Here is a 27,935-nt window from a genome sequence, read left to right as displayed (position 1 = left end):
GACACCCTTACATTACCTTCACTTTAGTAACATATGTAAGGATTATCTGGCCAGGGTTCCAAAAGATTATACCCCCATCATCGTACAATCCCCCGACCCCAGGAGTAAACTACTCTCCAGTTTATATAACAAGGTAATTGATTCTAAGGCGTTAGAGAGGCCTTCCTATATCAAACAGTGGGAAGTAGACTTGGGAGAAAGTCTCACAGACTCCGAGGTCGATAGGATACTCAGCCACTCACATGGATATTCTCGCTCTATAACTATACAGGAGAATTCCTTTAAGGTGGTCACTAAGTGGTACCGCACCCCAGATGTATTGCATAAAATGTTTCCCTCAGTGCCTGAGACTTGCTGGAGGTGCCATGTAGCCAAGGGAACAGCTTTGCATGTTTGGTGGTCGTGCCCTGGGATTCGTCCTTTCTGGGAAAATGTGGCTAATGAGATTAAACGGCTATGTCCGGGAGGCGTGGTTTTGTCGCCCAAAGCTGTTCTCCTAAACTTACCAGAATTGCATTGCCCTCTCAGCAAACACTCGCTTCTTTCGCAACTAATAGCTGCGGCAAAACTGTTGATCCCTCTCAAATGGCTATCTGATGAGGCCCCTACAATACAGATGTGGAAAGACAAGGTTCGGGAGATTTGCAGATTTGAGGAGTTATCCAGCTGGGAATCCCTGTCCCATGAAGAATATTTAGTTACCTGGTCATCATGGCTTCAGAAGCCCTAACGGTTACCCTTGATAGGTCCTTGGACCGTGTCCCACCCCTCTCCTTGTAGTATGGGTCTTTTGTCTGTATGATTCTACCATTCATGTACTGTATTATTGACTTATCTTATATTCTAGTAATTATCTCTGATTATATCTAGCAGCATTTGTGAGATTATTGTTGATGATTTATACATGTGTCTAATGCTCTTGTGATCCTGGGGCATGTTGCCCTCCCTTTTCTGTTGTTATATATGTCTGTTCTCTCAATAAACAGAAATTTGAAAGAAAAATGCAGAATATAGAACATTCTGTGTTTTTCACGCAACACAGAACTGATGTGTGAAAAAAGGCTCACATGCACAGACCCATTGAAATGAATGGGTCAGGATTCGGTGCGGGTGCAATGCGTTCATGCATTGCACTTTAGCGGAAAACTCGCTTGTGTGAAAGGGGCCTTACTGAAGAGTTAGGTGCGAAGGGAGGTGTAGGTGGATGAGGAATGGGAAGTATCCCAATAGAAATAAGGGTTGGAATCGGTAGTGATCTTCTCAGTTGTTGTCATTTCCTCGGGTGTACAGATGAGAAGTGGGATTTTTAAAATGTTTATTTTTAATTGCCACTTCAGCCAATGATTCCTGTGGAAAATCCATACTCACCTGCTCTGGCTCTCTACAGTGGTTTTTGCCATTTGAGGACACTTCACTGATGAGGCCAATCATTGCCTGTAGCAGCACACATGACCAAGTCCTTCCTGAAGTTTAGCAACAGGGGCTGAAATACCAACGAAGAGAGGCAGGGAGGCAGAAGAGAGTACCAATGAGCAGGTGAGTATGTATTTTTCCACAGGTACCACAGGCTGGGATGCAAATTAAAAGAAAATGAAAAACCTCTTTAACTGCAGTAACCAGCGTCAAGCGGCTGCTGCCAGTGCTAGTAAGATCATACAGTGCATCAAAAGGGGCAGAGTGTCACATGATGAGAACATAGACCTTCCACAATAAAGACCACACATGGACTACTGTGTACAATTCTGGGCTCCCGTGACCAATACTGACATATCAGAGCTGGTTCAGAGAAGTTCAACTGAATTGGTGGACTATAGGTCCCAAAAAGGGTTATTCACTTTAGAAAAAAGACGACAGAGGGGAGATCTAATTACTATGTATAAATATATCAGGGGTCAGTACAGAGATCTATCCCATCAGCTATTTATCCCCAGGACTGTGACTGTGACGAGAGGACATCCTCTGCGTCTGGAGGAAAGAAGGTTTGTACACAAACATAGAAGAGGATTCTTTACGGTAAGAGCAGTGAGACTATGGAACTCTCTGCCTGAGGAGGTGGTGATGGTGATACAATAAAGGAATTCAAGAGGGGCCTGGATGTATTTCTGGAGCGTAATAATATTACAGGCTATAGCTACTAGAGAGGGGTCGCTGATCCAGGGAGTTATTCTGATTGTAAAATTTGTCTAGAAGGAATTTTGTTTAAAACTTTGGAACTTTGGATCTCTTAAAAAGAGGAAAATTTGCTTCTACCATACAAGAATTATTATTTTTTTGGGCTTTTCTATGGATGCACATTGTACAAAAATAGCCTAAACAACAAGACTATATATGTTTTTATCCACCCCAAAAAAAAATTTTTTGCCATTCTGTGCCCTTCTTGCTGCTCCAATCTATTTACCCAAGTTTTGCTCCCTGACTAGGGTTGAGCGAACCCGAACTGTAAAGTTCGGGTTCGTACTGAACTTTAGGATTTTTTGACCCCGGACCTGAACATTTTAGTAAAAGTTCGGGTTCGGTGTTCGGCGATTTCTCAGCGCTTTTTGGAAAGGCTGCAGAGCAGCCAATCAACAAGCGTTTAACTACTAATGGCATGGCTGTGATTGGCCAGAGCAGCATGTGACCCAGCCTCTATATAAGCTGGAGTCACGTAGCGCTGCTCGTCACTCTGCTCTTACTAGTGTAGTGAGAGGATGCTGCTGCTGCACGTCACTCTGCTGTTACAAGTGTAGGGAGAGGCTGCTGCTGGACTTGTGATTTCAGGGAGAGAATAGGAGAGAATCTAACTCAGCGATCTACAGAGAAATAGTTGTGTGGGTGCAGGGCACAATCTTTTTACCCTGCCCTGAGGCTATTGACCGACAAAAAAAAAAAAAATATAACTTTTATCCGTCTGTTAGTTAGGTGGGCGGCGGCGGCCATTTTATGCAAGCTCAGTGCACCAGCACAGCATATGTGCTTTTGTGACATTCAAATCCAAGCTTGAAAAACTGCACTAACAATCTGGTTGTAAAAAAAATCACCCTTTTTTGGCAATATCCAACATCTGGTGCATTTGCAGGATTAGCTAGAAATACAGCCATAATTTTCTGGGTTCTTTAAAAATTCACTATTTTACATCCTGCATCTGGACGTGTGAAATTCAAACGTTATATACAGCTTTCATATTCTGTTAGTAAAAAAAAAAAAATTTTGGGCAATATACAACAACTGGATTAGTCAGTGTGCAATTTAAGCTAGAAATACAAACGTAATTTTCTGGGTTTTCAAAAACACACTTTTTGTCCAAAATACACTATTTTACAGCCCTTGCAGAATCAGCACGTGTGAAATTCCAGGGTTATATTCTGCTGTCATATTCAGTTATTAAACAAACACCCATTTAAGCAAAAAAAGTTTATTTGGCAGCCTTTGCTGCAGATGTTATTCTGAGATACAGCCTTTATATACAGGGGTTATATTCAGTTATTTGAAATACAGCCATTTTGTGCACAAATCTATAATTGCGGCCTATTCTGGATCAGGGTGTGTGAAATACACCCTCTATACACAGTGGTTATATTCTTCTATTACTATAACACCCATTTTTGGTCAAAATCCAGTATTTTACAGCCCTTGCAGCATCAGCACGTGGGAAATTCATGGCTTATATACTGCTGGCTTATTCAGTTATTAAACAAACACCCGTTTTGGGCAAAAAAGTTGATTTTGCAGCCTTTGCTGCATAGCTCATTGTGAGATACAGACTTTGCATAGTTTGGTTCTATTCAGTTATTTGAAAAACAGCCATTTTGTGCACACATCTATAATTGCGGGTTAGTATGGATCAGGGCATGTGAGATACACCCTTTACATAGTGTGGTTCTATTCAGTTATTAAATAAACACCCATTTTGGGCCAAATCTTTAATTGCGGCCTAGTGTGCATCAGGACGTGTGAGATACAGCCTTTACATACTGTGTTTAGATTCAGTTATTTGAAATACACCCATTTTGTGCCCAAATCTATAATTGCGGCCTAGTGTGGATCAGGGCGTGTGAGATACACCCTTTATATATAGGGGTTCTAGTCAGGTATTTGAAATACAGCCATTTTGGTTAAAAATCTTTAATTGAGGCCTAGTCTGGTTCAGGGCGTGTGAAATACACACTTTATATACAGGGGTTCTATTCAGGTATTTGTAATACAGCCTTTTTGTGCAAACAAATGTAATTTAAGCCTAGTCTGGTTCAGGGCGTGTGAGATACACCCTGTACATACTGTCGTTCTTTTCTTCTATTAATTAAACACACATTTAGGGCAAGATCCTAAATTCGAGAAATATGAGGAGAGCAGCAAATAAGGTACGTAGCCCAGGTTGTGGTGCTGCTGGTGGAGCTCCTAATGCAGGGAGAGGACGTGGTCGATCTGTGCCAGCTACACTCACAAGTGAAACACCTTCCTCAGGTGCGAGTAGGCGACAGAACCTGCAGCGGTATTTGGTTGGGCCTAATTCGGCTCTATGAATGGTAAAGCCTGAACAAGTACAGGTGATAGTAGATTGGGTTGCTGACAGTGGATCCAGTTCCTTCACATTGTCTCCCACCCAGTCTCCTGCTGAAAGATCAGAGTTGTCACCTGCAGCCAATGTCCATCAGTCTTTCACCTCAACCCCTTGCAAATTAGCCAAGCAGTCTGAGCCCCAAGTCATGCAGCAGTCTCGTCTGCTTTTTGATGACTCCGTTAGCAGGGTTTCCCAGGGCCATCCACCTAGCCCTGCCCCAGAAGGGGAAGAGATTGAGTGCACCGATGTCCAACAACTTATGTTTCAAGATGAGTACATGGGAGGACCATCGCAGCACGTCTTGGATGATGACGAAACACAGGTGCCAAATGCTGGGGCTTTCGAAAGTGTGCAGCCTGACAAGGAGGGCTGGGGTGAAGACTGGGTGGAAGATGATGTGGAGGATGATGAGGTCCTCGACCCCACATGGAATCAAGGTCATGCGAGTGACCCCTGTAGTTCGGAGGAAGAGGCGGTGGTCGCACATAGCTACCAGCACAGCAGAAGAGGGGACAGGGTGCAAAAGCGGAGCGGTCGTCCTCTAGACAGTACGCCTGCTACTGCCCACCGCAGAAAGGGACAGAGCACACCAAAGCCAGCTCCAAGGAGTTCCCTGGTGTGGCAGTTCTTCAGACAATGTGCTGACGACAAGACACGAGTGGTTTGCACGCTGTGCAATCAGAGCCTAAAGCGAGGCATAAACGTTCTCAACCTGAGCACAACCTTCATGACAAGGCATTTAAGTGCAAAGCATGAGCTGCAGTGGAGTAGACACCTTAAAAACCAAGAAAGGTCTCTGGCTCCTCCTGCTTCCTCTTCTTCTGCAGTCTCGGCCTCTTCATCCACCACTGGAGTGACACCGCAAACAGAGGATATGCAGCAACACCAACACCTGGGTCACCAACCATCTCCACAATGTCCCACGGAAGCGTTCAGCTCTCCATCTCCCAAACGCTGGAGAGATAAAGGAAGTAACCCCTACCCACCCGCGATCCCTGGCCCTGAATGCCAGCATTTATAAATTACTGGCCTTTGAAATGCTGTCATTCCATCTGCTGCAGACAAATACTTTTAAAGGCCTTTTCGCGGTGGCTGTCCCACAGTACGTCGTGCCCAGCCGCCACTATTTTTTCGGGCGAGCCATCCCTTCCCTGCACAACCAAGTAGGGGACAAAATCAGGTGTGCACTGCTCAACGCCATCTGTGGCAAGATGCACCTCATTACGGATACGTACCACTAAGCACGGTCAGGGACGTTATATCTCCATAACAGCACACTGGGTAAATGCACTGGTGGCTGGCCTGAGGCAGATAGCAGTTTGGCGCATGTCCTTCCACCACCTTAGATTGCAGGGCGCTTCAGTTTGCCTCCTGTTGCTTCCTCATAATCTACCAGCAAGGTCCACCTAACCACAGATACATGGACCATTAAGCACGGTCAGGGACGTTATATCTTCCTAACAGCACACTGGGTAAATGCAGTGGGGGCTGAACCTGAGGCAGATAGCAGTTTGGCAAATGTCCTTCCACCAACGAGGATTGCAGGGCGTTTCAGTTTGCCTCCTGTTGCTTCCTCCTCCTACTCCGCTTCCTCAACCTCTACCGGCTCCTCATGCGGTCAGCATAACACTTTCACCACCAACTTCAGCACAGTCAGGGGTAAACGACAGCAGGCAATTTTAAAACTTGTTGTAAACAATATAGAGCTCACCTGCTGCCTCTATCCCTTGTATTAACTTCCCTGATGCACGGAGACCTTGGTAAGACCGTAAATAGTAGAAATAAAGCGATGAATCCAGCATCGAAGTTAGAAAATATTGTGGGTTCCTTTATTCGGTGTAGTACAGATCCATACAGTGACAGCATCACCTCAGTGTTCCAAATGAACGTCTACGCGATTCGAACAAACATGTTCTTAGTCATGACCGATCAGAAATCTAATTGGCCATGTCTATATAGGCTATTTGCAACCTCTCCTCCCACCTCCAGGTGATAACTAGAAGGAGCTGATTGCAGCACGCCCAAGGCACAGCCAATAGGAACAACTGAAATTAACATTGGTGCAAAATTAACATCTATAAAAACCATAAAATGTGTACTATTCAGTCTCCTGGGTCTAAGTCAGGAATAGCAAAATAAGCCAGTCTCTGAAAAATTTAGTGATAAGTGAGACATTGTCGAAAAATAAATAAATAAATAAATATATATATATATATAAATTCCTGAAAAAAACGCATGGTCTGAATAGTAGTTTACAATGTTAAAAACAGAAAAATGCAAATCAAACACGGAAAAAGTATCATCATTGCTGCTAATCTAGATGAAACAACACAATGAGAATATATATAAGACTTATCTGTTTGGGGGACAAACCCCACACTGCGCAGGAGCTGTGGACGGGCCTTATACAACAGATCGATGAGTGGTTTGTGCCAGTCAGCCTCAAGCCCGGCCTGGTGGTGTGCGATAATGGGCGAAAGCTCATAGCAGCTCTGAGACTAGCCGGTTGGACGCACATCCCTTGCCTGGCGCATGTGCTGAATTTGGTGGTGCAGAGATTCCTTAAAAATTACCCCGATATGTCAGAGCTGCAAGTGTGGCCCGTCTGTGCGCGCTTTCGGCGTTATCACCCTGCTGCTGCTCGCCTGTCAGCGCTGCAGCGTAACTTCAGCCTTATCGTTCACCGCCTCATATGTGACGTGCCCACAAGGTGGAACTCCACCTTGCACACGCTGGCCAGCAGCAGGCGATAGTGGAGTTTTAGCTGCAGCACACACAGGTGAGTCGCTCGGCGGAACAGCACCACTTCACCACCGATAATTGGGCGAGACCTGTGTTCCTTGTTGCGCTGTTTCGAGTACTCCACCAACATGGCGAGTGCCGATAACGCTGTTCTCAGCGTAACTATCCCACTTCTATACCTCCTTGAAAAAACGCTGCTGGCCATGATGGAAGAGTATGTGGCACAGGAGGAGGAAGATCATTTCATACGGTTTCCGGCCAGTCATTCACAAGTGGCTCCGAGCGTGGGTTCCTGCACCCACAAACGCCAGGTACACAATTGTCCAGCCAGGGCACAGTTCTGGAGGATGACGACGTGGAGGATGAGGAGGAAGAGATGGAGGAGGAGGAACCATGTTCACAGCAGGGTGGCAACCAGACCAGCTCATGGCCATCACTGGTGCGTGACTGGGAGGATACAGAGGACACAGACGATACAACTCCCACAGAGGACAGCTTTTTGTTGCCTCTGGGCAGCCTGGCACACATAAGCGATTACATGCTGCAGTGTCTCTGCAACGACCGCCGAGTTGCCCACATTCTAACTTGTGCTGATTACTGGGTGGCCACTCTGCTGGATCCCCGTTACAAGGACAACGTACCGTCCTTAATTCTGTCACTGGAGCGTGATCGTAAGATGCGCAAGTAAAAGCGCGTGCTGGTAGACGTGCTGCTGGTGGCATTCCTACCTGACAGCGGGGGCACAGTGGAAGCACAAGGCGAAGTCAGAGGATGAGGAAGAGGTCGCCAACGCAGCTGGGGCACCGCCAGCACCTCAGAAGGCAGGGTTAGCATGGCCGAAATGTGGAAAGCTTTGTCAGCACGCCACAACAACCAGCACCACCAGCTGATATGGAACGTCTTAGCAGGAGGCAGCATTTCACCAACAAGGTGGAGCAGTATGTGTGCACACCTTCAACTTCTGGGTCTCCAAATTGGGCACATGGCCTGAGCTTGCCCTTTACGCCTTGGAGGTGCTGGCCTGCCCTGCAGCCAGTGTATTATCTGAACGTGTGTTTAGCACGACTGGAGGGGGTTATCACAGACAAGCGCAGCCGCCTGTCCACAGCACTAACCATCCATTGTTATACTGCAGCACAATTGCTCATTCTTGTATTTTGAATATTTCACACTCTTTTGGAGTGTACCATAATAAAAATTAAAATATTAAAACCAAAAAACAGTGTTGGCTACCTCGTCCTCCGCCACCGCTGCTTCCACCTACACCGCTACATCCACCGCCTCCTCAAACTCCTACTCCATATGGAACTCCACCTCATAAATAATATATATATATTTTTTTATTTGTACGTATTTTATTTTGTCATTTTATTACTTTGTCAGCTACATTTTCTGCTGAAATTCGCAAATTTTTGGGTGTAGTATACCCCTCCTCTACCTAGTTGACAGCTTAATAAATTTTAATAATTTTTATTTTACATTCTTGGGTTGACATTATACAATTTTAGACGTGACTAAACCCCTGCTTTGCATAGGTGACAGGGAATAAAATTTCAGAAATTCTTCTTTAATTGATGCACGACACCTCCTTTGATTCAATGCTTAAACTTTAACAAGTTGTACCACATTTGCGCTTCAATAATTTGTCGCACATTTCCGCTTTAGTAGTCAATGGAGTATATTCAGACCATAGTCTTGTTACCAGTGGGATACCTCAGGGATCTGTTCTGGGACCCATATTGTTTAATATCTTTATCAGTGAAATTGCAGAAGGCCTCGATGGTAAGGTGTATCTTTTTGCTGATGACACAAAGTTTTGTAACAGGGTTGATGTTCCTGGACAGATACACCAAATGGAAAAGGATTTAGAAAAACTAGAGGAATGGTCAAAAATCTGGCAACTAAAGTTTAATGTGGATAACTGCAAGATAATGCACCTGGGGCGTAAAAACCCAAGAGCAGAATATAAAATCAGTGATACAGTCCTAACCTCAGTATCTGAGGAAAGGGATTTAGGGATCATTATTTCAGAAGACTTAAAGGTAGGCAGACAATGTTATAGCGCAGCAGGAAATGCTAGCAGAATGCTGGGGTAGATAGGGAGATGCATTAAAGGATAACTGTCACACTTAGACCCTAATTTAAATTTTTATATATGTAGTTACTAATAACAGGATATTCCAGAATCAGTTACTATTAGACTGACTTACCCCATATTTAATAAGATTCAGCCCTTAGCAACTAGTCTGCATAAAACTGCAATTTCACTCAATTTCACTATTCAGTTAAGATGGCGGCCACTGCCCTCACCCTGAGGTAACAATAACAGTAACAATAGCCCCCCAAAAGTGTCAGTAACTAGAGCCCTCCCCCCTAAAGGGCTAATCTCCTGCAGCACAAAGGGGTCCTCTTACCACATGTTGCTTTCATTTATACACTGAGCAGACGGCAGATCTCCCTTCCCTGGTCTGTGCTGCTCCAACTCTGCATTATCCAGCTCTGCTGAGTGAGGGAGCGTCTGCCAAGCGCAGGGACAGGGAGAAGTGCACACAGCCCAGGCACTGTTATTAGCTGCTGGGGAGGACCTGGCTCTAATCATTTACTTACAGTCCCTGGCATTCAGTAATCTGACCTTGCAGGCTGCGTGCTTCTGCGTCCTCCGTCCTTCAACACATAGACAGACGGACCATGCCTAGCAACTCGATTTTAAGCACAGGTAAAAGTAGGCAGTACAGGGAACAAAACTGTGGAATTAAGGGGTAATTTAATATACAGTGAAAAGTTGAAATAGGGCCACCAAGGAGATATTAATCATCACAATCCAATACTCCAAAAAATAAATAAAAAATACTACAGTTATACTTTAACAGTAGAAAGAGGGAGGTGCTCATGCCGCTCTACAGAGCACTAGTGAGACCTCATTTGGAGTATTGTGCTCAGTACTGGAGACCATATCTCCAGAAGGATATTGATACTTTGGAGAGAGTTCAGAGAAGAGCTCCTAAACTGGTACATGGATTGCAGGATAAAACTTACCAAGAAAGATTAAAGGACCTTAACCTCTTAAGGACACATGACGTACCGGTACGTCATGATGTCCTGGTACTTAAGGACACATGACGTACCGGTACGTCATGTATGGTTCCGATCACCGCCGCGCGGCGGGCGGTAATCGGAACCCGGTGCCTGCTCAAATCATTGAGCAGGCACCTAGGCTAAATGCGCCGGGGGGTCCTGTGACCCCCCATGTCGGCAATCGCAGAAAACCGCAGGTCAATTCAGACCTGCAGTTTTCGGAGTTTCCGGGTTATTTGGGTCTCTGAAGACCCGATAACCCGGAACAGGATGGTGATGGTGGTGTGAAATCACCTCTCAGGATCGCCTCTGATTGGTTGGTGGGCGGGACGGCGCGAGATTCAAATGATGCAAGCGCTCCTCTTCTCCTCCTTTTTTGTTTGGAGCCGGAGGAGAGAGGAACTGCCTGCATGTCGTCCATTGCTGCCAGCATCACCCCATCTGTGCCCCCCCAGGACCCGATCTGTGCCCCAGCACCCCCCATCTGAACTTCAGGTACATAGGGAAAGCATAGGGAAAGTTTGGGTTAGGCAGGGAAAATAAAGGGAAAGTTAATTGGATTAATTTTTTATTGCATCACCCTAAGTTAGGGTGCTGCCGCTTGGCCCCCCCCCCCCCCCTTTTTTTTCCACATTTTTTGCCCTTTTTTTTAGTTATTATATATATTTTTTCTGTTCGTTTTAGGGTGAGCTTGTGAACACCCGTGCCCCCACACACACGCACACCAAATAAAGATTTACACATACGCACATACACATGCAGACACACACTCCCCTATGGCCCGCCGGACGTTCTCGGCCGAGGAAGCATACGCCCAGCTTGCCTCCGACTCCAAGAGTCCCAGTGAGGATGATGATGACCCCACATTTCTGTTATCATCCGCGTCCAGATTTCCACAGTGGGCTACACTGAATATGACTTTTTTTGTGATTTTTTTTTAGTGACCCACTGGTAAATCTGATAGTGGAGCAGACGAACCTGTACGCCCAACAGTCTGTTGCTCAACACCCGGGCTCCTTTTGGCCAGGCCCGGTGGCCGAAATGAGGACATTTTGGGGCCTCGTGCTGCATATTGGCCTGGTCAAGAAACCCAGTGTCAGGCCGTACTGGAGTGGGGACGTCCTATACCAGACCCCACTTTACAGTACGGCCATGACACGCTCCCGGTTTGACGCCATCCGGAAATGTCTGCATTATTCAGATAATGCAGCATGTCCCCCCCCCCGAGGTGATCCTGCCCATGACCGTCTGTATAAGATACGGCCGGACATCGATCACTTTGGGGCCAAATTCATGGAGGCCTATGTACCTGGAAAGGAGGTCGCGGTTGATGAGTCTCTCATTGCGTTCAAGGGGAGACTCATTTTCCGCCAGTATGTGCCCTCCAAGCGGGCGAGGTATGGCGTGAAGCTATACAAAATTTGTGAGAGTACCTCAGGGTACACTTACAAATTTCGTGCATACGAAGGGCGAGATTCATGGATTCAACCCCCAGAATGTCCCCCCACTCTGGGTGTTACCGGGAAATTTGTGTGGGACCTTATGCACCCACTGCTGGATAAGGGTTACCACCTGTACGTGGATAACTTTTATACCAGTATCCCCTTGTTCCAGTCCCTTGCCGCCAGATGCACGTCCGCTTGTGGGACCATGCGGAAAAATCAACGCGGCCTCCCTGCCCTCCCCTCCAGGTACCTATCCCCAGGGGTGAGACCCGTGCCCTTACCACTGGAAACCTTTTGCTGGTCAGGTATAAGGACAAGAGGGATGTCCTTATGCTGTCCATAATTCATGGTAACGGCATCACCCCTGTCCCTGTGCGAGGTACCTCAAGCCCGATTGCTTCGTCGACTACAATCGGTATATGGGAGAAGTTGATCTCTCTGATCAAGTCCTCAAGCCATATAATGCCATGCGCAAAACCCAGGCATGGTACAAAAAAGTTGCGGTCTACTTGGTACAGGTTGCCATGTACAACTCTTTTGTGCTGTCCCGGAGCGTTGGCAACACAGAGACATTCCTCCAGTTCTATGAGGCAGTCCTTAAGGCCCGGGAAAGAGCAGGCTGGAGTACCTCGGGAACTGTAGGCGCCCAGATCGTCCCTGGCCAACACTTTCCAGGTGTGGTCCTCCATACTGGAAAGAAGGGACAAACCCAAAAAAGGTGCAGAGTGTGTCACAGGAGGGGGATACGGACGGACACCACAACTCAATGTGGCACGTGCCCCGATCATCCGGGCCTCTGCATTATTGGTTGCTTCAGGGAGTATCACACTTCCATGGAGTACTAAATTTATATCCCAATTTAGCACTGACATCGGATAAAAAAACTGGTTCTCAGACTTGAGACACTGAAAAAAACCTTAAATAATTTATTAAAAGTAGACATATTAGGTATCGCCGCATCGGTAATAATCTCCTCTATAAAAATACCCCATGACCTAACCCCACAGATTAACACGGTCCAGGAAAAAAAAAAAAGGTGCAAAAAATGTTTTTTTTTGTCACCTTACATAATAAAAAGTTTCATAGCAAGCTATCAAAAAGTCATATAGCCCCCAAAATAGTGCCAATAAAACCGTCCTCTCATCCGCGAAAAATGAGCCCCCACATAAGATAATCGGATAAAAAAAATAAATGACTCTTAGACTTTAGAGATACAAAAACATTTTTTTGTTTGGTATCAAAAAGGATAATATCGTCTAAAACCTAAATAAATGTAAAAAAGTAGACTTATTAGGTATCACTGCGTCCGTAAAAATCTCCTCTAGAAAAATACCCCATGACCCAATCCCCCAGATTAACACGGTCCCAAAAAAAAAGGTGCAAAAAAAGATTTTTTTTTGTCACCTTACATACCAAAAAGTTTAATAGCAAGCGATCAAAAAGTCATATAGCCCCCAATATAGCCCAAATAACACCGTCCGCTCATACCGCAAAAGATGAGCCCCCACATAAGATAATCGGATTTACCAAAAATAAAAAAATGACACTTAGACTTTAGAGATACCCAAAAAAAAATTTGTATAAAAAAGTATAATATAGTCAAAAACCTAAATAATTGTTAGGTATTATTAGGTATCGCCGCGTCCGTAAGAATCTCCTCTATAAAAATATCCCCTGACCTAACCCCCCAGTTTAACACGGTCAAAAAAAAAAAACGGTGCCAAAACCGCTATTTTGGGCACTTTTCCATTTCAATCTGTTTTTTTCCAGTAACAAAACAAGGGTTAACAACCAAACAAAAGTTAATATTTATTACCCTGATACTGAAGTTTACAGAAATTTCACATTTGTGGTCGTAAACTGCTGTATCAGTAACAGGGAGGCCGCAAAAGGAAAGGACCGACAGGGTTTCTGGAAGGCCGATTTTGATGGCCTTTTTATTGACACCATGTCCCTTTTGAAGCCCCCCTGATGCCCCCCTAGAGTAAAAACTCCCTAAAAGTGACCCCATCTAATAAACTACACCCCTCAAGGTATTCAAAACTGATTATACAAACTTTACTAACCCTTTAGGTGTTCCTCAACAGTTAATGGCAAATGGAGATAAAAGTTCAGAATTTAAATTTTTGGTAACCTTGCTTCACAAAAATGTAATATAGAGCAACCAAAAATCATATGCACCCTAACAATAGTCCCCAAAAAAATGCCACCTTATCCCGTAGTTTCCAAAATGGGGTCACTTTTAGGGAGTTTCTACTCCAGGGGTTCATCAGGAGGGTTGAAACAGGACACGGTGTAAATAAACCAGTCCATAAAAATCAGCCCTCCAAAAACCAAATGGCACACCTTTCCCTCTACGCCCCGCTGTGTGGCCATACAGTAGTTTACGGCCACATATGGGGTGTTTCTGTAAATGGCAGAGTCAGGGCAATAAAGATACAGTCTTGTTTGGCTGTTAACCCTTGCTTTGTTAGTGGAAAAAAATGGGTTAAAATTGAAAATTAGGCAAAAAAATGAAATTTTCAAATTTCATCCCCATTTGCCAATAACTCTTGTGCAACACCTAAAGGGTTAACAACGTATGTAAAAACAGTTTTGAATACCTTGAGGGGTGTAGTTTCTTAGATGGGGTCACTTTTAGGGAGTTTCTACTCCAGGGGTGCATCAGGGAGGTTGAAACAGGACACGATGTAAATAAACCGGTCCATAAAAATCAGCCCTCCAAAAACCAAACGGCGCACCTTTCCATCTACCCCCGCTGTGTGGCCGTACAGTAGTGTATGGCCACATATTGGGTGTTTCTGTAAACTTCAGAGTCAGGGCAATAAAGATACAGTCTTGTTTGGCTGTTAACCCTTGCTTTGTTAGCGGAAAAAATGGGTTAAAATGGAAAATTAGGCCAAAAAATGTTATTCTCAAATTTCATCCCCATTTGCAAATAACTCTTGTGCAACACCTAAAGGGTTAACGACGTATGCAAAATCAGTTTTGAATACCTTCAGGTGTTTAGTTTCTTAGATGGGGTAATTTTTGGGTGGTTTCTATTATGTAAGCCTCGCAAAGTGACTTCTGACCTGTAGTGGTCCCTAAAAATTGGGTTTTTGTAAATTTCTGAAAAATTTCTATATTTGCTTCTAAACTTCTAAGCCTTGTCACATCCGCAAAAAATAAAATATTATTCCCAAAATAATTCAAACATAAAGTAGACATATGTGGAATGTAAAGTCATCACAATTTTTGGGGGTATTACTATGTATTACAGAAGTAGAGAAACTGAAACTTTGAAATTTTTCAAATTTTTCAACATTTGGGGTAAATTAGGTATTTTTTTATGCAAAAAAAATATTTTTTTTTTACTTCATTTTACCAGTGTCATGAAGTACAATATGTGATGAAAAAACTATCTTAGAATTGCCTGGATAAGTCAAAATGTTTTAAAGTTATCAGCACTTAAAGTGACACTGGTCAGATTTGCAAAAAATGGCCTGGTCCTTAAGGTGAAATAAGGCTATGTCCCTAAGGGGTTAACATGTATAGCTTGGAAGAAAGACGAGACGGAGGGGATATGATAGAAACTGCTAAATACATAAAGTGAATCAACAAGGTAAAAGAGGAGAGAATATTTAAAAGAAGAAAAACCTCTACAAGAGGACATAGTTTTAAATTAAAGGGGCAAAAGTTTAAAAGTAATATCAGGAAGTATTACTTTACTGAGAGAGTAGTGGATGCATGGAATAGCCTTCCTGCAGAAGTGGTAGCTGCAAATACAGTGAAGGAGTTTAAGCATGCATGGGATAGGCATAAGGCTTTCCTTCATATAAGATAGGGCCAGGGGCTATTCATAGTATTCAGTATATTGGGCAGACTAGATGGGCCAAATGGTTCTTATCTGCCGACACATTCTATGTTTCTATGTTACTCTTTTGGCCAACATTTTCGCTTCAATACTTTGTCCTACATTTCCGCTTTACTCTTTTGGCCCACATTTGGGCTTCTGTAATTTTTCCCACATTTGCGCCTCAATAACTTTTGCCATATTTCGCTCGATCCCTTAAATTTGGTCTCTGATTCTCACGCTCCCTCTCCAGCGTGGAACCCTGATTCGCCGATAACCGTGATCAACATGGTAGTGTCACGACCATGGTTGTGGTCGTGACTCCTTGGTTCGCATGCTGTTGTCAGCGGTTTGTCTTATGTTGTCTTCCACAGGTGTGGGCTCGGTATCTTGCCTCACGTGTGGTTGCCGCTGGCAACATAAGGTTGTTGGCAGTGGAGCGGCCTGAGCGGTTTCTAGGTGCTCGCTCTGACTGCATGCGGTTGCCTCTGGCAACGTGTGGTTTTAGTGTTCACTTTTTATGTTTGGTGAAAGGGAGTTTGATGTCTGTACACTTCCCCTTTAAGTGACACTTACCTGGTTTGGTGATGGAAGGTTTAAACTCCTTTCTTAGTGTGTGTGTGTGGGTGTGGCCACTTGGGCTATTTAGCTCCTGCTTCATACTATCACGGCTGAGGGTGGGGGAAACCCTCAGCCGTGCGATGTCAGAAGATGTCCGGACGCTACTCGGCCAGGACGACAGAATTAGGGAGCAGGTCACCTCCTAGCTCCTAGCCGTATGAGCCAAACCTGATGGTAGGAGGGCTCATACTCTGGAACCTGTAGTCCCTACAAGCCCTCAGGGTGGCCCTGAACTAGGGGCAGGGTAAGACAACCTATTCCTCCTAGACACAGAGGAACAGGAGTCTCACTGGCCAAGCAGCAAGGAGAAGGGGAACATGAACAGACCTATAGATATGACAGGTGAACCAAACAGTTCCACACTAACCTGCAACAGCCTTGCTGACTGGAACCCGTGCTCAGATACGCTGTCCACACAAACATTAAGGAGCCAGCACACACATAAAAACACACAGGAACCAGGACATCCATTGCTGCAATAAAACCAAAAGCATAAGACATCAACTTAACATCAGGGATTCAGTTTTATGACCGCAAGGGTGGCCCTTACTGGGAAGGATGGTAACAGGATACCAGGAGAACGACTCCAGCAACATGCCTGGAGTACCCCTCAAGCTTCTGCCATCCAGCAGGAAACTAAATAGCCCAAGCGGCCACACCAACACCCACACTAGGAAAGGAGTTTAAACCTTCCATCACCAAAACAGGTAAGTGTCACTTAAAGGGGAAGTGTACAGACATCAAACTCCCTTTCACCAAACATAAAAAGTGAACACTAAAACCACACGTTGCCAGAGGCAACTGCATGCCGTGACAGCGAGCGCCTAGCAACTGCTCAGTCCGCTCCACTGCCAACAACCTTATGTTGCCAGCGGCAACCACACGTGAGGCAAGATACCGAGCCCACACCTGTGGAAGACAACATAAGACAAACCACTGACAACAGCATGCGAACCAAGGAGTCACGACCACAACCATGGTCGTGACAGGTAGGCTCAGAAAAGAACATTGAAAGTTCATAGAGAAGATATCCAAATGGATGGTGGATGTCACTGGGGCACCTCTATATAGGTGACAGGAACATCAATTTAAAACAATCGTCAATTACATTGTCAGGTGACATTTTTCAAATTTTGCCGGATAGAAACCCCTGCTCTGCAAAGTTAACAGGGAATAAAATTTAAGAAATTCTTCATTAATTTCATTCATTGCTTAAACTTTAAAAAGTTGTTCCACTTTTTACACTTTAATAATGTGTCCCATAATTCCGCTCTATAATTTGAAATTTGAAAAAATTAATCCTCCCTTGGATGTGGTCTCTCTTTTTCTCACGCTCCCTCTCCGGCCTGGAACTCTGATTCCCCGCCACCCATGATCACCATGGTAGGCGGATAAAAGAACATCGAAAGTTGATAAAGCAGATATCAAATTGGATCGTGAACATCACGGGGACGTGCGACATGGTGGGGCAGTAAGTGTGCACAGGGGACTGACTGACAGGAGTCAGCCCCTGCAACTTCTGGGTCTCCAAATTGGGCACATGGCCTGTGCTAGCCCTTTACCCCTTGGAGTTGCTGGTCTGCCCTGCAGCCAGTGTATTGTCTGAACGTGTGTTATATTTCCCAATGTTTTGGGGTGTACCCAAATTTTAAAAAGTAATTTCCCTATCCACACTTGCCATGCTCTTAACCACATTTTTATGCCATTTGCAGCCCTCTAGCCCTTTCCATGACATTTTTACAGCCATTTTAGTGCTCAAAAGTTGGGGTCCCCATTGACTTCAATGGGGTTCGGGGTCAGGTTCGGGTCAAATTCGGAAAAATTATATTAACATTACTGGGTAGCTTATTTAAGTTAAGACTTAACATTTAATATGATATTTGAAATAAAATAATAGGCCCTTAAGTATTGAACACAAAATTATTGTAACCACTGGTCACACTAATCTCCTAATAGATGGCGGAGGTGGGAGAGGACCGTATATAGGGATAGCAATATGTTGACAGACAGGATGAGGGGTATTTAGATGGAAAGATACAATGCTGGGACGAAACCCTAATACGTCCCTTCAGTCTGTTAAATTGAACCTGGCTGATGCTCTAACCCTAATGTCACCCTCCCTAAATGTGGACTGCCCAGCTTTGCCCAAAAGACAGAATAACGGTCATATTGATGAACGGCCAAATTGGGTTACAAAGGGGACATAAGAACTGGTTTAATACGTGCAGTGAGTATGGTCCAATATGGATCTCCTAAAAATAAAGGGCAACCTTGACGCGATACTCAATTTAAATCACGCACGTATTAATCAATATAGGTAAATATACCTGAGTATATTCGTTCTCGTCCTTTTAAACAAAGTGGTGTGTGCTGGACGGTATAAATATACACAAATATATACACCCTAAAAAGTGTTTTTGAGGTGTCCCGACGCGTTTCCTCAGTGATGTCAGATTCATCAGGGGACAAAAAAGAAAAAACAAAAAACATCAAATTGCAGGAGTTCCTTTTTGTTTAAGGTCTATATCTCCAGTCACAGGGGTGGAGTCACGAGGCTTATATTGCAGTGTGAAAAGGCACGTCAAAAAGAGCATGGTATTGGCTCTAAATAGCATTAAGAGATTCACTTAATCTTCTAATCACACAGTATGGGATGATGTCAAGTTAAACAATTATTTCCGTGCACATGTATCCATATCTCACAATCCGGACCAATACCCGGAGAAAAGTCCCATACACTATATGCCCTCGTGAAACTCCAGTCCAGCGGCAATAGTGTTTCAACCAAGATTTAGGTCACAAGATGTATCACAAAAACTTTGTAGCAGACCTCCCAGTGCTAATAGTAACACTAGAGGTTAACAAGGTCTCTACAATGTTATAGATTAGATGGTGCTGGATCCCTTTAGTGTACAGGTATCCCAGCACTAGTAAACTTATCTGTCCAGTCCTGAATGTCGACTGATTCCAGACAACGATGGGCGAGGGTGTTCCCCGGCGTCCCGCGTGTGGCAGTGGCAGTAGCGCCATATTCGCGGGTCATTTAAATAGCCGCGTGGTACCGCCCCCATCGCACACCCACTCACCGTCACGCAGCGTCATCATCGCGTCACGTGTCAGCTGTCTCGAGCTTTCGTCACGTGACCGATCTTCTTCCTGAGACGCAACATGCAGAGGCTTGTTTATCGTTGCCAGGAGACCCTCGGAGCCTACGGTCCTCACAAAAGAGCCGTAGTCCGAGAGAGTTTGGTCCACCCAGCCGCCGGCCACGTCCACCTGGTATGTGTCAACGGCCAAGCGTTCTCTACTGCGCATATATGAGACGGATGGCTAGTAGTGCAGAGTAAAGTCAATGGGCAAATTTGCAAATCCTCTGCTAATACTAGTTTAACAAATGAACCAGTGGTCTGCATGGTTCTGCAGTTATCCCACTGGAGAGTTGGAGTTTATAAGACGGTTTCCTAAATATAACTGATCTCCATACACAGCGGCTCAAATCGGCCTTTAAAATCATGCTCTTTATCAAGTGGCTTTTTACAGAAATATAGTTTGGGGCAGTAAAGTGTTTTGCTCCATAACACTGTAAATATTATGTCCAGGGTGGTGACTGGGATCGGTCCCCAATTGTGGGGGAAAAAGAAGAGTTTCTCAGGAGGCACTTTAGGACTCTATATAGCAGCTAAATGACAATTGCTCATTTAGACCTGTAGGGGTCACAGTTTGGAGATGGAAGATCCACCATGTCTCTCTCTGCAAAATTCTCCGATCCCAGTCACCTCCCCTTTTTGGCCTTGCAATGGCCTCAATTCCCATAAATTTCAAGTCCGACGCATCTCCCCCATGCACCGAGTTGACATGTTTTGCCAGGGGAGTGTCCCTGTCATTCCTAACGTCACCAAGGTGCTCACCCACCCTTCGTCGTAGTTCGCGGGTCGTTTTCCCTATATACTCTAAACCGCATATACAGTGGGCCCTGTATATAACTCCCTTCGTGCGGCAGTTGATGAACTGTTTAATTTGGTAGGTTTTACCCGTGACGTTGGCACAGAAAGACCGTCCCTGTGTAATGTGTCGACATGCCACACAGCCACTACACCGAAAACAACCGATTGGGCGTTGGAGCCATGACCCTTTTTGGTCGCGTGTCTCAACGTAGTGGCTGTGTACCAGGCGGTCTCTTAGGCTCAGACCCCTACGATGAGTGATCTGTACTCTTTCAGGCACCGCCCCCTTGATGTCCGGGTCCAGGAGAAGGACATCCCAGTGTTTTTTTAGGATCTGTTTGACTTCTTCCGAGGCGTCATCAAATGTGCCTATAAGGCGTATCTGACCACCCTCAGTTTTTTTAGGTTTAGGATAGAGTAGATCATCCCTCTTGCTTTCACAAGCCCTCCTAAAGGCCGACTTCAAGACTGTATCAGGATAGCCCCTTTCCCGAAAGCGACCTCTCAGGTCAACTGCCTGTTGTTTAAAGGCCTCCCAGGTGGAGCAGTTCCTTCTAATTCGCAAGTACTGCCCCACTGGGATACCCCTTTTTAGGGGAAAAGGATGGTGGCTTGTCCAATGTAGAAGTGCATTCGTGGAAGTGGGCTTCCTGAAAATGTCCGTTTGTATCTCGTCGTTCTTACCCCTTGTGATTAGAATATCAAGGAAGGGCAAGTGGTTGTTTTCAAAAACTGAGGTAAATCTCATATTGACGCTATTGATATTCAATTCCTTAACAAAGTCAAAAAAATCATTTTCTTTACCCTTCCACACCACAAAGACATCGTCAATAAATCTAGCCCATGTAACAATGCATGGGACATGTCTACTGGGTACATCGCTGAAGACCAGTGTCCTCTCCCACCAGCCCAGGAACAAGTTGGCATACGACGGGGCACAAGAACTCCCCATCGCTGTGCCCCTGAGCTGGTGGTAGAGGACCCCGTCAAACAGGAAATAATTCCTTGTGAGGACAAAGTTGAGTAACTGCAAGGTAAAGACATTATGGGGGTAGAACTGTTGTCCTCTAGTCGAGAGGAATGATTCCACTGCCCTCATACCCAAGTCATGGGGTATGGAGGAGTAGAGAGCCTCCACATCAATTGATGCCAAGGAGGCACCCTCCTCCAACGTGATCCCCTCCAGACGGCCAAGGAGGTCGCTAGTATCCCTCAGGTATGAGGGCAGTGTTTTAACAAAGGGCGCTAAAACTTGGTCCAGATAGATACCCAGGTTTTGGGTCAAGCTATTAACACCCGAAACGATCGGGCGTCCCTTTACAGGGGAGCCACCCTTGTGGACTTTAGGTAAGCTATAGAAGGTGGCTATAGTAGGGTGCTTTTTGTATAGATAGTCAAACTCCTCCCCTGAAATAAGGTTTTCCGTCTTAGCTTGTCGCAATATTTCAATGAGATCCCTCTGATACTTCACTGTAGGGTCTCCACTCAACCTCTCATAAGTGTCTTCATCGTTAAGCAAAGTCTGGCACATATTTTTATAGTCGATAGTTTCCATCAAAACTATATTCCCCCCTTTATCCGAGGGTTTGATTGTTAGGTTGTGTTTTTTCTCTAGTTCTAGCAATGCTTTATATTCATTTTTACTACAATTGAAGCCACCATGATGAGAGGTGAGGCTAGATAGGTCCCGACAAACCTGATTGACAAACACATCTATACAGGTGGGGTCCCCCTTCGGAGGCATTTTAACGCTCTTATTTTTGAGCGATGTGAAGGGGCCCCTACCTTCCTGTGGTGTGCTGTCGCTCAGGCTGTATAGTAGGCGGACATCTTGGAGGATATCTAGAGGGACACCCATCTCTTTGCTTTCTCACTTTGCGACCAGCGCAAAGTGTTTCCTCTACCTAAGTTTCCTAGCAAAGAGGTGGATGTCCCGAGTCCAGTTGAAGAGGTTAAAACTAGAGGTAGGGACAAAAGACAGGCCTTTACTTAACAGGCCCATTTCTGTATCTAGGAGTTGTTGGGTCGAGAGATTAATTATTTGGTTACGGGTCAAATTCGGGTCCCAAACTCAAACTTTTTTCTCAAGTTCGGCCGAACCCGGCGAACCCGAACATCCAGGTGTCCGCTCAACTCTATCCCTGCCACATTGCTCCTCCTAGCTTTCCTTTTTGCTTACCTCATTTATTTACCTCAAAATGAAATAGAAAAAAAAATTGTTTCCCTCACGGCTTTTATTATGTCCTTATTTCTTAAACTGTATATTATAGGATTAATGAAAGGAGTAAACACGGTATAAAACAGTGATAGGACTTTACTGATGGTCGATGATTGTCCTTTTTTTGGCACAAGATAAACACTGAACAGAGTCCCGTAAAATATGGAGACAACAGTGAGGTGGGAACTACAGGTGGAGAAGGCTTTCTGTCTACTGATATTAGATGGAATCCTTAAGATGGTGATAATAATGTTGACATATGACACTATTATTATTGTAATTGGTATAAGAAGTACTGCAGGGCCAAGTACAGAAACTTCTAATTCAACAAACTGAGTACCTGAACAGGCAACTTTTATCAATGGAACAATGTCGCAAAAAAAATGGTCAATAATATTTGTTCCACAAAACTTTAGCATTAATATTGTTAAAGTGTCAATAACTACTAATAAAAAAACAGCCAACCAACAGATAACAACCAGTTTCACACAATATTCATTAGTCATGATAGAGGTGTAACGGAGGGGATTACAGATGGCCACATATCTGTCATAAGACATCACTGTGAGGAGGAGACACTCAAATACTTCCAGAGCACAGAAAAAATACAGCTGAATCAAACAGCCAATAAAAGTAATGGCCGCCCCATTTTTAAGCAGAATATACAGCATAAAGGGGGTGATATCTGTGGTCAACAAGATGTCCACGATGGACAGTTGTGAGATGAAGAAGTACATTGGAGTATGGAGAGTCCTACTGGTGGAGATCAGGGTGATGATCAGGAGGTTTCCAAAAACGGTACAACAGTTAACACATAGTAGAAGAGAGAAGAGCAAAATTCTTAAATCTTGGTTGACCTGAAATCCTAAGAGGAAAAATTCTGTGACCACAGTGTGATTATTTTTCTGCAATAACATAAGTAAAGAAAATTCAACAGATGTCAAATTAAAGCATTTTTTGTTCACATTACATAATATGATGGCCTAGTTGTAATCGATAGCTGCCCTCCATTTTTATCCTCCAGGAATGTGGTTAAAAGCCCCCTATGATCTATAACAATGGCAGCATGAGGGGGTGTCCTTTGTACACTGTTGTCTGCTTCCTCAACGTGATTGCATGGACTGACAATTTTATAAGACGGTCTGGATCCTAGTGGCATGTTACCACTTTAATTCATCAGAATGGTATATCAAGGCATTTCAAAAATTTCCAGAATAATGTCTCCAGTCAGACAAAAAAAGTTGAATGAAGTACAAAAAAAATCACCAAATAGTCAGACAAGAATGTATTTCTTTCATTTAGAAAACAGCATTTATACATACTACTGATATACTTAGTACGCTTGTATATAAAGGGTAAGGTGTTTCTACGTCACATTATATGAAAAAGGCTCAAACGTGGGCAAAATAAAGATTTCCACCCTTGCTTGGAAAGTGCCGCCTCATACTTGGATAGCTGTATCACATAGGGCTCTTTTCTTCAGTAGCGCTACTTATTCATAACATCTGTTTTAAAAGGACACTTCCCTGAGAAGGATTTAGACTTTTTGGATGTTTTTCTTTTTTCTTTTGGCAGTAGTATACCATTGAAAATTAATTATAAAAAAATGTCCTTTTGTAGCAGTCAGGACTGATGTGTGAATTTCTAAAAAAAAAATCTGGTTTTGGCAAGATAGGTTGACCAATTCAATTTGGGTCCAAATAAATTTGATTTAAATCTAAAGTGCTTTGAGTAGCCTAAAAAGTTGTGTTTCCTAGGACTTATATTTTATTTCTTGTCTCTCTCTCTCTCTATATATATATATATATATTTTTATAATTTCTTTTTCTCTCTCTAAAAAGTCTCCTGTGACAATTTTCTAAAATATTGGATTCTAAGTGAATCTGAATTTTTCTAACTTTCAATCAAATTTGATTCTAAACTAATTGATTTACTTATCTCTATTAATGACAAATGAAGACGGAAAAGTAATCTATATCCAGTTTGCTGCTGCTGTTAGGGGAAGATGTTATTTGAAGGACAATCTTCATTACAATAGTAGGCACAGAATTAGGAATTGTGTTCTCTTCATAGGCATAGAAAAAGATGCCTGGAAAAAAAACATTGCATTGATTTGTGTACTGTGTTATGCATTATGGGAAGAGGGGGGGCTCTTCGGTTGCAATGATGCTCTGACTGGGAGCTTTAAGTCAGGGCAGGAAGTGGAATATATGGAGTGACTTCAAATTATAGATCCAGAAATCCATCCCCCAGCTTTGTAAAAAAAGAAAAAATACATGGAATATTTACATAAGTGATATAAAGTGATGATGATAGTGTCCCTTTAATCATTATTAGGAAAAAGCCACTTAGAGGACATGATTCAAGACACATAACAGAGCCTATGTCCTTTCTTATCAGTCGCTGACTTTTAATAGACGTTACAATATGAGGAAAAGTGTCAAAGTAAAAATCTATAACCGGCCAACCAAATTATTGGAGGTACAAGTTATAAATGAGGCCAGTGAACTCTACCGCACAATCAATGAGACTGCGAGAGACGGATGGAATGGAGTGTCTACTGATACTTACATCAAATAGCTTCATGTTTCTAGAGGATCAAAAAATTCTCAGCTCAATCAGTTACATGTCAGAGGGAATATTTTATATGCAGTTATATGAGACTATGTATTCAGCAGCTGTTTATATATAGGTCACAACAATATTCGATGATCAGTAGAGATTTCTAATATTGTTTCTTGTGACTGAAGATTCTCTAGAGGAATAAACTGGAGAAATGATGAAATGATTTGCATTATTTCCATTAACAGATTTAGTAAGTCTCAAATGGGCCAAAATTTATTTCTTTTTTAAATCAGATCATACTTATTATGGGAAAAATAATTTAAGGAATCTTAAAATGCATCCTATTATTGAATCATTGCACAGGTAAGGGTAGCATGGCAGCCATATTTTACTTTTGTGACTCATAAATTAGATGCAGAATCTCCCCAGAAGACCATCTCTTTGCAAAAATGCTTCTTTCAGATTATTTTTTTTCTGACTGATTCTCTTTCCATCAAACTTTATGGAAACTCTCCCTTTATAAGTAGGCAACGCCCTTGTCTCAACAAACAGTATTTTTAGAGCAAATGTATAAGTGTGAACTAGAGAAGATCAAACAGATTCTAAACAAATGGAATCAGTTTCTAATTTTCCAAAGCTTTAGAGCTCTACCGAATCTGAATTACAGATGAGCAAACCACTTGAGATTCGGTTCTGTTCAGGTTCACTGAATTAAAAAAAAAAGTTTAGTTCAGACTAGAGATGAGAGAATCGAAGTTGACGAAGTGGAATTCGATCCAAGTTTCAGGAAAAATTAGTTTCGCACCAAAGCCGAATTTCCTCAAGTTAGGACATGGAGCAAAGTAACTCTGGGAACAAGGGATCACCCACAATACAATGCCATGCATGCAGCCAATCAGCAGCCAGCCAGCCCTGTGATGTCACAGCCCTATAACTAGCCTCAGCCATCTTGGATTCTGCCATTTTCCGTGTACTTAGTGCAGGGAGAGACGTCAGCAGTCGCTAGGGACAGTGCTAGGAAAGACTTAATTGCGCTGAAAAAATTATTTACAAGTTCAAGGAAAGATTATTCAAGGTGTAGGGAAAGGATAGGGAGGCATCATCAACACTATAAAAGCAGAACAGGGGGCAATAGGAGAGTGTATAGCCTGGGTAATAGGAGCAATTCTATTACACTTTGCTGCACTAATTGGGGATCCAAATTGCAGTTATTCTGCTGCTTTTAGGTTGTTTGCACTATATGATATGATACTAATTCCAGCAAATGTAGCTTGTTATTGGGGTGCAAGTTCTGTGTGATACAGCCATTTACAGGGTGTATTAATAGGAAATATACCTCCATCCTAATAGCAGTTCTGCGGTGAATATTGTTTTATTTTTTTTTGGGGGGGGGGGGGAGAGTATTAATAGGAAAAAAATATATGTCATAATTGCCGTTCAGCGGTGAAATTACATTGTACTACAGCCATTTATGGGGTGTATTAATAGGAAATATACCTACGTCCTATTAGCAGTTCTGCGGTGAATTGTGAATGTTATATTTTTTTTGGGGGGGTTGATTAATAGGAAAAATATATGTCTTAATTGCTGTTCTGTGGTGAAGTTACATTGTTCTGCAGCCATTTACAGGGTGTATTAAAAGGAAATATACTAACGTCCTATTAGCCATTCTGCGGTGAATTGTGAATGTTATACCATTTTTGGTGTGAGATACACGTGCATTGCATATGTGACAGGGAAATTAATATATTTAATCCGTTGTTAGTTCGTTGGGTGACATATACCCATTTTTGGTGTGAGATACACGTGCACTTTATACATGACAGGAAATTTTATGTGACTAGAGATGAGCGAATTTCTTAAATATTTGATTCACCCGCCTAACCGAATTTTACAAAAAAATTAGTTTCTTGACGAATTACTTTGCCACGAAGCAAATTTTTTTTTGTAAGTAGCTGGTGCAATGACAGGGAGCTGTGATAGCGCCGCCCCCTTCATTGTACCCCTCAGATGCCGCATTCATACATGATCGCGGCATCTGTGTGTAAAATTAAGAATAAAAAAAAAAAATTAAATCAAACTTACAGCCTCCATTTGCTAACGACGGGCCAGCCACCGCCACCTTGCTTGAAGATTTCGGCAGAAATCCCGTGTGGCGTGAGATTACGTCTTCACGCTGGCCAGCGTGATGATGTAATCTTGCACCGCACAGTATTTCAGCCGAGATCTTCAAGCAAGATGGAGGCTGGCAGCCTGTCGCGAGCAAATGGAGAAGGTAAGTTAGAATTTCAGGTTAAATCGATTCGCTGACACGAAGCACGAGGAAATTCGGCTTCTAGGCGAATACATTTTTTCCTGAAATCCGGCTCGAATTCCACTTTGTAGGATGTGATTCGCTCATCTCTACCAGTGACATATACCCATTTTTGGTGTGAGGTACACCTGCACTGCATACGAGACAGGGAATATAGTTAATCTGTCTGTTAGTTCAGTACGTGACCTCTAAGAATGAGGATAGCATCAAATAAGGGAAGTGTTCCTGGTCGTGGTGCTGCTGTTGTCGGTGGAGCTCCTGTTGCAGGGAGAGGACGTGGTCGATCTATGCCAGCTACACGCCCAAATGAAACACGTTCCTTAGGTGCAATTAGGCGACAGGACGTTCAGCATTATTTTGTAGGCCCGAATACCGGGGTACAAATGGTGAGGCCAGAACAAGTAGAGGCGGTAGTCGATTGGATGGCTGACAGTGCCTCTAGTTCCTTCACATTGTCTCTAACCCGGTCCCCTGCTGAAACCACAGAGTTGGCACCTGCAGCCCATGGGCATCTGTCTTTTACCTCACTCCCTTGCAAATCAGCCAAGAAGTCTGAGCCCCAAGTCAGTTTCTTAAACTACTTGATGACTCTGCTGGTGGGGTGTCCATGGGCAATCCACCTAGCCCTGCCCCAGA

The 27,935-nt window shown here is 43.6% G+C and overlaps 1 protein-coding gene across 1 annotated transcript; it reads right to left on the bottom strand.

Annotated features, from left to right (window-relative positions):
• Positions 1–22,395: 22,395 nt before the first annotated feature.
• On the bottom strand, positions 22,396–25,006 carry LOC122925430 (olfactory receptor 488-like). Its single transcript, XM_044276789.1, has 2 exons — positions 24,992–25,006; positions 22,396–23,325 (listed from the first exon to the last, which is right to left on the bottom strand). Exons 1-2 carry the CDS (start codon positions 25,004–25,006, stop codon positions 22,396–22,398), a joined length of 945 nt encoding a protein of 314 aa, XP_044132724.1.
• Between the last annotated feature and the right edge of the window lie 2,929 nt (positions 25,007–27,935).

This window comes from Bufo gargarizans, chromosome 2, assembly GCF_014858855.1.
Source record: "Bufo gargarizans isolate SCDJY-AF-19 chromosome 2, ASM1485885v1, whole genome shotgun sequence".
Lineage (NCBI taxonomy): Eukaryota > Metazoa > Chordata > Amphibia > Anura > Bufonidae > Bufo > Bufo gargarizans.
The sequence above is the reverse complement of the archived record's forward strand: the minus strand, read 5'-3'. Positions and strand labels throughout refer to the sequence as shown.